The 12,617-nt window shown below is 55.9% G+C and overlaps 1 protein-coding gene across 1 annotated transcript; it reads right to left on the minus strand.

The window, feature by feature from the left end:
- Positions 1 to 8,273: 8,273 nt before the first annotated feature.
- On the minus strand, positions 8,274 to 9,679 carry DKK1 (dickkopf WNT signaling pathway inhibitor 1). Its single transcript, XM_068951230.1, has 4 exons — positions 9,494 to 9,679; positions 9,233 to 9,389; positions 9,044 to 9,154; positions 8,274 to 8,938 (listed from the first exon to the last, which is right to left on the minus strand). Exons 1-4 carry the CDS (start codon positions 9,677 to 9,679, stop codon positions 8,688 to 8,690), a joined length of 705 nt encoding a protein of 234 aa, XP_068807331.1. The 3' UTR covers positions 8,274 to 8,687.
- Positions 9,680 to 12,617: the final 2,938 nt, after the last annotated feature.

Consider the following 12,617-nt stretch of genomic DNA (forward strand, 5'->3'; position numbering starts at 1 on the left):
TCTCTGCAATCAGCTGGATCGATCACCTTACTTGTTGATTCCTATAAACGCAACCCGGCAGGTTGGCAAGGCAGGACTTTCTTATGCAAAAATCACAGCCACTCTTTCCCCCACCAGTCACCACCTCCTGCTTCTCCTTACTAAACCAGCTCTTCAGACCTGGGATTTGAAGGGGGGGGGGGGGGAAAGGGGGTGAGGCTTAACACCCCATCGGGGCCCAGCTGTGGGTCTCACACTTCCCAGCCTGCCCTTTCATCCTCTGGGCCAATTTGCATGCTGATGGACTTATTACTCCCTTGAATCACCTGCTAATGGATCCCCTCCCTCACTGATGGGTAGATTAGCAGCTCTGCCAAGAAGCGCCCTCCTTAAGTTTCTCAGCTATCCTCACCCACCCTTAAGTTGTTAATTAGGGACACAAGTCATGCACAGTAGGGGGAAAAAAAAAAGAGGAAAAAACAAAGTGTAAGAAATAGTACATGGTAAAAGTAGTAATAAACATCACTTTGGATTACCAGGGTTGTAGCATATTTGTTTAAAGAAACACAGCCTCCTACACGACACGGAGGAAACAATACCTTTAACGCTATTACACCTCTGCCTTTCATAGGCAGGGAGTAATTAGACGCTAGGCCACCTGTATGGATCTTTTCCCACCTCAAGGGTGGTGGTGAGATCAAGGTTTAATTCAACAAAACCTCAGCTGAGAGAATTAGAATAAAGGACAGCTTAAGCAGGTGGTTGAACTAGCAAAAAAAAAAAAAAAAAAACCTCCAAAACCAAGGAAAAACAAACCAAAAAAGCTCGCCTCACATCCATGAGGTTTTTCACCTGCTCTCTCAATTCAGTGCTTTCATGTTTTTGAATCATATGCATGCAGGTTTTCTGCTCCGGATGGAGAGAGAGGAGTATAAAACAGAAACCTTTCTCACCCTGATGTCTATGGGTGGATCCAAGTCCTGTTGGGAGCGTACTGCTTTTGCTGGGCGTCCAATGCGCGTTTCTGTTGAGCATTTTTACAAGCATTTTTAGTTGCATGTTGCACACGCAACATGCCTGCTGTAGAGCGAGAGGTAACCCTCAGAAATGGTGGTTGTGCTTCCAGACTTCAGGGGAAAAAAAAAAAAGAGTGCAAAAGAAGCAATTTTGGAAAATATTCTGCAATGCTTTAGCACATGAAGCACGTGGAGTTGCTCCATTGAACGGATATCTGTTGCTATAGGAGGCCCTGGGTCTAATTGCTAGGATATCGCTATATATTTTAATGCTGTGGTAAAATGGGACTTCTTTTTATACTACAACTTAAGATGAAACAAGTTCCTCAAAGAACTTAGGAAGAAAATTTGAGGAAAGCGGTATTTGTCCTCCAGAAGGCTGACGTCTGTGTTTATACGGCAGTTGTCACCTCAGGGCAGCGTTAGGCCTATGGACCTCTGTGACATTATTGATTATCTGTAACGTAATGCTTTAGAGTTGCCAGGTATCTAACAAGGCATGGTTAAGAGTCTGGAAGGGCTTTGCAAAACTAAGCAAATGTGCAAATGAATGGAAAGTTGCCCCATAAGCAGATATTGAAGGTCCACCTGAGGAAGCGGACCACAGATGACCATCAGGCCCATGCAGACTCCTTAGAATACCGTCTCCTACGACCGCCGTCGTAGCCGATGCTGGTTTACATGGCCCATGGGGCTGACTCGGCGTGGCATTTCTTATATTCTTGAAAAAGCTTCACATATCAAACAAAAAGCACACAGCTGGAGTGTTTTAACACCAATAAACGTATTTAAAAAATGGGAAATATGTCTTACTAGCTCTCTAGGTGCCCCGGCAAGCGAAGCAGAAAATTTAATGCGAACGGGATCAGATTCGCCACCTAAAAAGAGTCTGCTTTGCTTATGGCTAGCGAGTGAGCGCATAAGCTACCCCCGGCAAGGGTTTGAGCTGGGAAGGTGCTAAGAGTCTAGGTTCGAGCCAGGAAAATGCTTAACTGAGCATATAACTGAAAGTGCAACACTCGCCGTCTTGGAGGTACTCCGAATCTTCAGCTCTTTCAGAAAACTCCCATTTCACTTTTTTATTTGAGCACGATGGCCTAAACACACATGCAAGGTGCGTGCTCTTTTATTAGCGTGGGTCTCCTTGGAGCCATAAGGCCCTGAAGGGGTGAAGCTTTTGCGGGGCTGCTGCCAGTTCCTTTCCTGTGTCTCCAAGGCCAAGACACCCAGCTTGGAGGTTCAGCCGGGCAAGCGCTGTATCCAAACGCTGCGCTTAGTGCCGTGCCGTGCGTATAACAGCAACGACAGCATCATGCTTAGCCAGTGCTTAAGTCACCCTTCCACAGTCTGCTACCAGGCAGCCCCGCTGCATCTTGATATAGAACTTAATTTGAAGGAGCAACTAAGGAGGACAGTGATATTCGTGAAAGGCTATAAAGTTGTGCTGCCAGCAACGAGTCATTAGAAGAGGTTGCTTTACACTGCCTCATTTATTTTGTTATAAATAACAATATTTAACTTTATTGCTAGCTTGCTCTTTCAGCAGTATAACCAGGAACAGTGAGTAAACAAGCTGTGCCGGCAGAGATAAACCTCCTCCCCCACCAAAACTTGGTTATTTTATTAGCACAAGTAGCTCAGAATATATATATATATATATTTATATATATATATGTATTTGATTAGAGTGGAGAGGGGGGCGAGGGAAGCACATCCTGAGATGCCCTGAGATACATGTGTTATTGAGTTGTGCACAGTACCCTGAAACACAGTGCTCAATGTATTTCTTTTTATTGACTGTGTTTTCTAGCTGTCTTTGAATCTGAGCTTGCTATCCGAGTCCAGATACAGCAGCAAACTCGAACGTAAGGGACTGCCACATCCAATCTTTTTGCAATCTGATTAGTATACGTTCAAATTCCCATGCTCCTCTTTTTTCTAAGACCCAAGAGTTAAGTCAGGCCTTTCTCAAAAATGGAGCACCCCACGGCAAGATAGTTTGCTTAGTCCATGTATAGCAGCCCTGTTGTGCTGCCTGGAGATGATCTTAGTACACTTGCACTTTAAAACCACTGTCGGAAGCTTTGCAGGATGGATCCATGGGTCAGAGGAAGATAACAGTGATTCCTGGATCTTGCTGTGGTAGAACGACCGTTTTGACTTCTCAGGCTACCTCGGCTTTATTATTGCAGTTTCAACAGCTAGTAGTAGAACAAGACGCAACGCTACAGACTAGCTGTCCTAGATGGTAACGAATGGGGCCTAGGAAGACTGAAAATCTATTCTTTAAAAAAAAAGGCTTTAAGTCTTAACAAACTGACAAGGGGCATTTTGTCTTACTTATTTATGTATTTATTTATTCCTAAAGGACATTATTAAATCCAGGTTCTCTTTAGTGTCCTACTCAAAGAGCAAAAGACGAAAGGTCAAATGGGTAGAGAGGGGAAGAAGCATTCCTGACTGTTCACAGAGGAGCAGTAAGAGGAAGGGAGGGGGCGGCGGGGGAACCAAACTCATTGCTTCTGTGAAGCTTATCCAGGAAACTAGTTACTCTGGAAATGCACTATGTTAGGCATCCATCCTACTGGAAATGGACACGGGCCACAGAGGTGGATGCAACTTGTGCTTCAGAAGTCCCGTATGTATTGCACCAGGAGTGCATGCTCACTCCTTGGAAGTACCGAACCACCATAGTACAGACGTTATGTCTCCCTGGGAGAGCAAAAAACATAGGTCTTCTCTTAGCTGGCTTGACTTACCACTAGGACAAAGAATGGGAAGAAATGCAAGAAGGTTGCGATAGCTCAGGAATGACCTGCTTTGGGTACCCAGCGCTGACCTGAACTGCTTCTTCCACAGAAGAAGGACCACTAAAATGCTCTTCCTTTGGGGCTGAGGAAGAGAAGAAAGTCAAGACACAGAAGACAGCAGAAAGTCAAGACACAGCTCCTGCTTCATGCAGCAAGACGGCTCTCAGGGTCCCGTCACAGATCATGTGTCCCTAGGATAAGAACTGTAAAGTCACTTTTGGTTAGTGAACAGACAAGTGCAGAGATGCCCAAGCGGCCTGACACAAAAGAGGCCACCAAGACCATATTAAAACCGACACAAACAAAAGGTACCCAAGGTCAACATTTTCCAGACCACAGAGAGTCACTTTATTAAGGTATCTTAAGTGTTGAATAGCGCTGGATGTCACGGCGAGGATCTTCAGAAGTTTGGCTATTCAGGGGCTAAAACACGGTTTTAAGGATCAAACTCACGGTTTGAAGATAGCGGTCTCTGTGTCTGACCTAGTACAGGCTGCAGGGAAGAGCAGGAAGGACATGCTCAAGTGGCAGTTAAAGCTAACTGCAGAAGGTGTTATCAACACCTAGCGAAAATACCACAAATGCCGAAAGCAGCTGCTCAGGTCAGGGAGTACCACAGCATCTTGAGCTGCAGAAGGACAGGCAAAGGCGGGCTAAACAATGCTAATAAGGAGGATGTTTAAAAAAAAAAATCAATGCGTGAGGAAGATTTGATAAAATGTGAATCTAAAAACAAAAAGCTGAGTAATGGGCGCTTGAAGTACTATGAGCATAGCTTGCCTGGCTCAGGCATAGGTAATGCCAGATATTAAGTGGGTTCAAAGATGTCAAAGCTGGGTTGGTCTGCCTTGGAAAGGGAGAGTGCCATATGGGTATGAAAAAAAAAACCAACATAAAAAAAAAGCAAACCTAATTACACTATTTTATACTCGGGCTAAAAGATGCCACCTTTAACCTCAGTTCCGATCATACCTAAACATACGCTGATGCTTTTACCCATCGCCGGCCACCTTCACTGCCCCAGTGCCTTTTTACCGTTACCGGGCTCAGAAACCCTGCGCGATGGCTGAAGCACTGAGATCAAAACTTTGAATCGCTCCATCTTTTAGCGAGGTGTTTCAAACGCAAGGCCACCCTGCAGCCCCTCGCTACCCGGCACTGCCTGGGCACGCCGAGAAGCCAGCGCCGCCGCTGTTGTCCCACACCTCCGCCGCCACCTCCGAACGTGACTCGCGGCAACGCCGCGGCTTGACAGTTACTCAGCTTGGTTGTAGCAGCCTTCCTGGACGGTTGCCAAATAGCTTTGCTAGAGGACGGGCACAGTCTCGTGCATGCATTGAGGGGCTGAAGAAGGAGCAGTGCCTGAGCCTCCCGTCCGAGGGAGCGTTTTGCCGTTCTGCAGCCGAAATCCAGTCTTGGGGGAAAAAAAAAAAAAAAGAAGCTGGGGAAGAACCGGGTATGAACGCTTGCCTGCTCCAGACATCCAGAAGGCTCCTTTTTAATCATTCGGCTCCCAGCGGTTCTGTTCACTTTCCCTCTTTTGCATTTTTCTCCAGGTCCAGCAAGAGCTTCTTCTTCCTGGGGCTTGCAAGCTTCTGCGAGAGGAGGGCGCGTGCTGCGCGGTGGGTTAAAGGTAACCCCTGGGAGTTAGCGTGCAGGAACCCCGTGCGCCAGGGCAGTGCTGCAAGTCTCTAACCAGAGGCATTCAGAGCGGAAATGCCACAAATCAGCTTGCCTTTAACAGGAAGGTGTGCAAAGCATTAGCTAAGGTGGCAGCGTTGCTGGAGCAGCGGTGCGGCTGGGACGGGGGTGCCCCTGAGGCCACCTTCCTGCCTAAGGCAGCGCGGCTCCGCGAGGAGCAGATGGCCCAGCCAGTTTGCAGGCAAATTTTTGACTCGGAACAAAGCAAGGCTGCGTTTTTCCATGTGCATGGGGAAGACTCGCATACCTTCTGGAGCCCGGCCACCTCCCAGGGCCTGCTAGAAAGCTGAAGGCAAACTATCAGGGAGGACGAGTGACAAATCTCTTGGGGCGTTGTTTGTTTTCCTCCATTGACACTGCCAGCTGAAGAAGATACAAGAGGTGCCCAGCGCTCCGGCTCCGGGCAAATTTACAACCACAGGACGCTCAATCTGCTGCTCACAATAGGAGGAGGACGGTGTTAGTAGTTAAAGCCACCCTTAGCTCTCTTCATCTTATTAATTAGGTGGAGGTGGAGGAAACTTGTGCTTCCAGCTTTCCCTCCGTCCAGTTCATCACGGGAAGGAGAAGGCTCTGTGGACGTAGCAGGTGGCAAACCGAATGAATCAAGAGGTAGCCTTTATCATGCACTAGCAGCCGCTGTTGCACTGACGGACATCCCGAGGCCTCTCTGCTCCCCAGACTGCTGCAGTCAGCCCAACCAGCCTGCGTTTGGCCCCACATGCTGCTGAACTGCAGAGCCAGCCAGGCAGCTCCTGGACTGGAGCTTTTCCCCGCAAAGAGAGATGGGAACACAGACTTGGGACCAGAAGGAGCAGAGCCAACCCAGAGCACAGGTTTGGAGGGACAGGTGTGACTCCATACCAGGTTTCTGATGCACCTCTGCCAGCCCAGCCTGAAGTCCACGAGCAAGCTTTGTGGGGCCAGGAAGTGCTACGACATGTCCACCTCGGCTGATACAAGACCCTGAAGCTCCCTGGCAGTGGGTGCTCCCAGACCACCTTGTCCACAGGGTATTGGAAGGGGAGTAAGTCCAGGAGAACTTTCCTTCACGCTCTCCTCAGCCCTTACAAATGAGGCAGGAAGGTGTTTCACTGCCGTCTGCTCTTCACGGGGGCAGAGCCCCCATCGAAAGCCCATGCTGCCCTCAAGGCTGATGGGGGCCATCTGTCCCTCACCCAACATGCCTTGTCAGAAATACTGCTCTCTGAGAGGCCATTGGGACAGTGGAAGGGATTTCATCTCCCGCGGGGCAAGAAATGCCTCCTACAGCAGGCTCTGTGTGTGCGAGAGTATATAAGGGTACCTGCTCCACAGACAAGTAGTACTCTGCATCTCGCGCTGGAAGTGGCTCCTTGCTGACCAAGGATGATGAGATTTGCACCTACGGCCCTCCTCAGCCTGGACCTTGCACTGGAAGGCACCTGGTGCTCCCCAAACCTAGAAACGGAGGCAGAAGCACAGCAAGCAGGCTCGGCTGCACGTAAGACCCGTCTCTTCCCGCTCATGTGAAAGGATCCGTGCGCGCGGATAAAAAGCTGCTGAGCTCCAAGTCGATTAAAGGCTGACGCGATCCAACCAGCCGCAAAGGGTCGTTAGCCGCCTCGCACGTAGCTGCGCAAACGGGCACATGAAGGACGCTTCTGCCTAGCCCCAAGGGCAGGCGGCTACGGAGGGGACACCCGCTGCGCTCTGCAGTGCCCATGGGGAAGGGGCAGCTCCAGGGGCAGCCCAGCACCACCTCGGAGGGGTGGGGAACATGCAGCTTCTCCTAGGGTCAGCTATGGCTGGAGGGGGCAAAACCAGGCCAGGGGCAGCTGGGGTCCCGGGCTGGCTGGTATTGCCACCCTGCAATTCACTCTGCCTGCGTGGTGCCAGGCAAGTGCACGCGGGCACTGAGCCAGCAGCAACAGCAGACTGTTTTCTTGCAGCCAGCAGAGCAGCCCCCCACCACCCTTTCGATGTGTGCATCGCTCTCGCGAGGGCTTTCAGCTGCGGCAGCGGAGACGGGGTACCGGCAGGATCTAGCGGTTCGGGGCAGCCGGGTCGGAGGTTATCGCTGACCCCTGGCTGTCACAGCACACCGTAATTCCTAAAAGCAGCTGAATGAGGATAACCACACAGCTTTTCCCACGGTTAGCGGGCGCTGAGCCTTGTCTCCTGCCCCTAGGATTCAGCTAGAGTTTCCCACCAGCGTTTATCAGAAGACCTTGCCTCCTCTTTGCATCCCCCCCCCCACCCGAGAAAGGCTTCATGCACGTGTCCCGTAGCTGCCAGCCAAGGGACAACCAAACCAAGAGAGTTCCCCCCTCCCTCTCTGGGGCAAAATATGTCCCACCACACTCGAGGGTTCACCCACGGGTGGGGGGGAAGCACACCTTCCCGCCGCTCGCAGCCCTAGCGAAGGGCACGGAAGGACTTGCTATCCAAGGCTGTTGCGATATCACCTTGGTTGCCTGCTTTGGCCTTCTTGCCTCCTAAAGAAGCCGCCCCCAAGCGACACAAACCCTCCCCGCGTTTCGGCGTGAGGGGGGGGGCGGCCGTGGCTCGGTATCGGCCACCCGGACGCTTCCCTTGGGCCGCGTTTGGAAGGGCAGGGGCAGAAGGCGCGCGGCGAACGGCGGGCGCCCTCGCGGAGCCCCTCGTGCTTGGGGACAGCTTTGGGGCTGCAGGCAAGACTCGGCTGCCCGTCTCCTGGAAGGGGCGAGGGGGGGACGGAGAGCTGAGCTCAGCGCCGGCACCCGCGCGGCCGAGACAGCAGGCCGGCTCAGCTTAGTCAAGAACTGTTTATTCACTTGCAAAACAGAAGGTCCGTCCACTGAAATAAGATAAAAACCAGTGTGTACAAAGTCACAGTCATAGCTTGAAGAGCACAAGGCAGCACCCTTAGAATAATCGTTAAAGTTCTGGCATATATATACACATATATATATATATATACAGTTAAGTGCCACCTTGAGTATTCACAACACAGTAACGTACTGCAATTAGTCACTTAAAAGTAGTTCCCTAGAGAAACAACCTTCCGCTCCAGCTCCAGGACCAGGAGGAAGAGCGCGCCGGGGAAAACTCCAGGCGGGCACATCCCGCGTGCCGCACGGCCCGGCCCGGCCGGGCCGGCCACCCCAGCCGGACCGGGCCCACAGTCCGTCCCGTCGAGGGCGAGGAGTGGCCGTGGCGGTCAGTGCCTCTGGCAGGTGTGCAAGCGGGACGAGTTGTTGGGGCCGTGCTCTCGCTGCAGGCGGCAGGCGAGCCCTTCGGCGCAGTGGCACCGCTGGAAGATCTCCAGGCCGTGGGAGCCTTTCCGGCGGTGCTTGGTGCACACTTGGCCTTCCTGCAGGACGGGCTTGCAGATCTTGGACCAGAAGTGACGGGCGCAGCAGAGGCCGGCGGCGCAGTCCGAGGAGCGCAGGCAGAAGTCCCCTTCCTCACCTGCGCGGGGGGGGGGGGGGGTGGCAAGCGGCAGCGCCGGCCGGGTGAGCCCGGCCAGGCCGTCGGGGAGACCCTCAGCCCCCTCACCTCCCGCCCCCCGCTTACCTTTGGCGGCGGGGAGCCAGGCGGGCGCGGGCGTCCGTCGGGGCAGCGCCTCGGCGCCGGTCTCGTCCAGCTCGACGGCGCCGGGTTGGGGCTCGGGGGGCGCGCAGATACCTACGGGGAGGCCGTCAGCACCCGGAGACCAACACGTCCCCCCCCCTCACCCCCCCTCCTTTGCCCGCCGCCCCTCACCGTTGCTGCAGGCCGTGCCCGGGCAGCACATGGCGTCGCGCAGGCAGCGCTTGCGGCGCCTCCGGCAGGCGAGGCAGAGCGGGGCGCCGCCGCCGCGGGCCGCCGCGCCGCAGTACTCGTCGGGGCCGCAGTCCTCGTCCTCGGCGCAGGGGAAGGGCTGCGGGGGGGGGCAAGGAGCAGAGGGGGGGGTCAGCACGGAGCTGGGTGAGGTTGGGTTTTTGTTTTTTTTTTTTGGGGGGGGGGAGGAAATGGGGAACCTACCTGGCGGGTGGCGGCCGGCGGCGGCTTGTTGCTGCCGTCGAAGGGGGCGGCGTGGGCCGGGGCGGCGCTGGCGGCGGCGCCGGGGGGGCCCTTGATGGCGTTGGAGCTGAGGGCGCCGCCGGGCGCCCCCCCCGCCGCCGGGGCCGCGCAGCTCAGCGCCGCCAGCAGCGCCACCAACGCCCGCATCCTGCGTCCGTCCCGTCCCGTCCCGTCCCGTCCCGTCCCGTCCCGCCCGGTGCGCGCAGCAGCTCCGCGCACTCCGGCAGCTACCTGCGCTGCCCCGCGGCTCCCTTTATACCCCCGGGGGCTGCCGCCTGCTCCCGCCCCTTAGGGGAGGAGGGCACCGCGGCCGCGGATGGGATTTCAAAGGGCCCCGAGGGGCGGGGGGGTGTGTGTGTGTGTGTGTGTGTGTGTGCCCCCCCCCCCCCCCAGGGCTCAGCTATTGGCCGCCGTCCCGGGAGGGGGTTTCGCAACGGCCAGGGCAGCTCCCGCCGCCGCCACCGCCGCCGCCTCCAGCCCGGCCCCACGACGGGGCGGGGGGGGGGTGAGGGGGGGGTGCTCCCCCCATGCAGCCCCCCCCCCCCCGCGCCGGAGCCGCAATGGGGAGCTCAGTGCCCGCCGCCTCCCAGTCCCCCCCCGCCCCTTCCCGGTGGCTCCTTTGGTCTCGTATAAGTCTGCACACCCCCCCCCCCCAACCCCGGCTCCCTTCCTGGCGCCAGCGCTGCAGGAAGGGGGGGGCGCTCTGCATCCCCCCCCCCCCAGCCCAGGGGGAGAGAGCCCCAGCCCCCCCCCCCCGGCCTTAATTAGCGGCGGCGGCCCGTGCACCCGCCTGACCCCGAGCCGGACGGGGCGCAAAGCCGCGGGGCTGGAGGGGGGGGGGCAGCCCCTGAGACCCCCCCCCCCGCCGCCGCCCACCTCGAGCCGAGCTTGTCCCAGGGCTCCCTTTGATGCGCGGAGATCAGAAGAGTCGGGACCCCCCCCCCCGCACACGGACGCGGCTCCGCCGCCCTCGGGGGACCGCGCAGCCCCCCCCCCCCCCCCGTCGGGGCTGCGCGGCCCGGCCGGCACCGCGGCGCCCCCTGGCGGCCGCGAGCGGGGCAGCGGCGGAGCCCGGCGGGCGCCTCTCCGGGCGCGCCTGAGTGTGTGTGTGCGCACGTAAATATACATACACACACACACACACACATATATATATATGTTATATCTCAAAGAGGTGGGGCCGAGTCCCTGCAGGTGTCTGACGTGACAGCTTATAGCGAGCTAGCCAGCTAGACACTACAAAGTACATCTGCATTCCGGTTAACTGCATGCATTTTTGGCCGCCGTTCATGCACCGAGGATGAGCCGCTGTCCGTTATAGCACTGTTGTTGGGCTTTTTTTTTTTTTGGGGGGGGGGGAATATAAAGGGGACTGGCACAAAGTGCGGCAAAACGTGCCCGGCGGTGAGTGAGGCCATTCGAGGGCTCATGGGTGTCCCCAGGCAGGAGCCGTGCCCAGGCGCGATTCGGTGCGGCAAGAGGGAGAAGAGTGGTGGAGGATGGCTGAAGAAGTAGCCTTCAGAGCTTGCAGCCGTCACTTGGAGAAAGTTTTTCTGCTGACCTTTTTCTTTTCGTTGAGCATGTTTCGTTAAAGAAAAAAAAAACAAAACAAACCGAGGCATTGCTGATATTGGCTGTGCGTAACGGGGAGCAAGCAGGTAATTTGCATTTGAAACTTGAGCTCCGGGGGAGCGGAGGGCGAGAAGCCAGGCGGCGATGCTGAAGCCTGGCATCTTCTGCTGGAACGTGGGCTTATTTATTTTTTTCTCTCTTAAAGCCTAAAACACTGCTGCTGTTGACTTCAGCTGGGAGGCGATCAGACCTCGGGCGTGCCAGGCCGTATCCAGGGCACCGATGTCTTTAACGCAGTGCGGGTGAACAGCTGGGGTGCTGCAGCGTCATGCGCTATGCAGGAGGCATGGCCTGGTTGGGTGCAAGGGCGGTGGGAGGGGGGGGGGGTCTTGTTGCAGGTCTTGCCACCTGCCCAGTTGCTTAATGTACTCCGATTCATTTGCGCATGCTCCCTTTCCCGCCCCATCTCGCTTGCTCCCTAAAGAGCAGGGTGAGTTTAGCAGCGGAAACAAATCAGTTGCATAATCGTAGACTTAAGGCTTGGGTGTGCATTTCAAAAGTTGCAGCCTTTTACTTAAAACCGCAGTGCCCGTCAGCCGCATCCAGCGCTCCCGGTGTCGGTGTTACCTTGCGGCAAGAGAGCGTCAGGTGTTTCAGGCGAAGGAGGCTCAAGGCAGGCTTGGGGAAGTTTCGGCGCGCACCGAACGCGGGTGCTGGAGGAAGTGGGCCGGGGAGTCAGTAGGCGGCATCCCCTCGAGTACCGCCGGAGCGGCTGCTCCGAGTCAGTCACGTAACCCAGCGACTTGTTATTTTTCAGCCTAGAAGGAGGAGCGGCGCACCTCGCCCCCAGCCAGCGTCAAGATCCCGGCGTCGCCCGGGCGGTTTGAGGTGGGTGCTGCGTCGGCCCTTCTGCCGGGGCCGTCGCTGCACGCCGAGGGGCAGCGGGGTGCTCCATGCCTCCTTCGCGGCTGTCGTCAAGTCTCATGAAAAAGCTGGGAGTTCTCGTTGCCTTCTTCATCACCTTCTGCAGCGTCACCTCTCCTGGGCATCCTCCGCACAGCACTGAGGCGAACCCTTAGCCTCGACCGCAGGGTGATTTACGCACGAGGGCTGCCCGCTATTTGGCACGTTCATCGCATCATTTAGGCTGGAAAGGATCCCCGGAGGTGAGCTGCCCCGACCTCTGCTCGCGGCAGAGCCGCCTTCCGAGTTGGCTCCAACCTCAACGTCAGATCAGGTTGCCCGGGGTCGTGCTCTTGGTCCAAGAGACACCAGCCGCGCGATGGCGGGCGCTTGCCTTTTCCTATCGGCCGCTCCGCAGAGACTTCGGACGCGGCTGTGCGCCAGCGCGTGGGTCGTACTCGGCCTACGAGTATGGTACACTGTCTCGTTATCTATTACTGCGTATCGTCACGAAACGGGATACAGACAAGGACTAACATTTCACATGGAAACGGGATGCTCCTGAGCTTGAATCCCAACGTTGAAGAAACGCCTCAAAACAGTCTTCAAA

The sequence above is a fragment of the Struthio camelus genome, chromosome 7 (genome assembly GCF_040807025.1).
Source record: "Struthio camelus isolate bStrCam1 chromosome 7, bStrCam1.hap1, whole genome shotgun sequence".
Classification (NCBI taxonomy): domain Eukaryota; kingdom Metazoa; phylum Chordata; class Aves; order Struthioniformes; family Struthionidae; genus Struthio; species Struthio camelus.

Bases quoted from the DNA above. Each gene is read 5' to 3' on its own strand.
- DKK1 (XM_068951230.1), bottom strand. From the start codon at position 9,679: ATGCGGGCGTTGGTGGCGCTGCTGGCGGCGCTGAGCTGCGCGGCCCCG. The intron at 9,155-9,232 runs GTGAGGGGCGGC...GCCTCCCCGTAG, and splicing joins GGGCACGGCCTGCAGCAACG to GTATCTGCGCGCCCCCCGAG. The intron at 8,939-9,043 runs GTAAGCGGGGGG...CCCCCCGCGCAG, and splicing joins CTGGCTCCCCGCCGCCAAAG to GTGAGGAAGGGGACTTCTGC.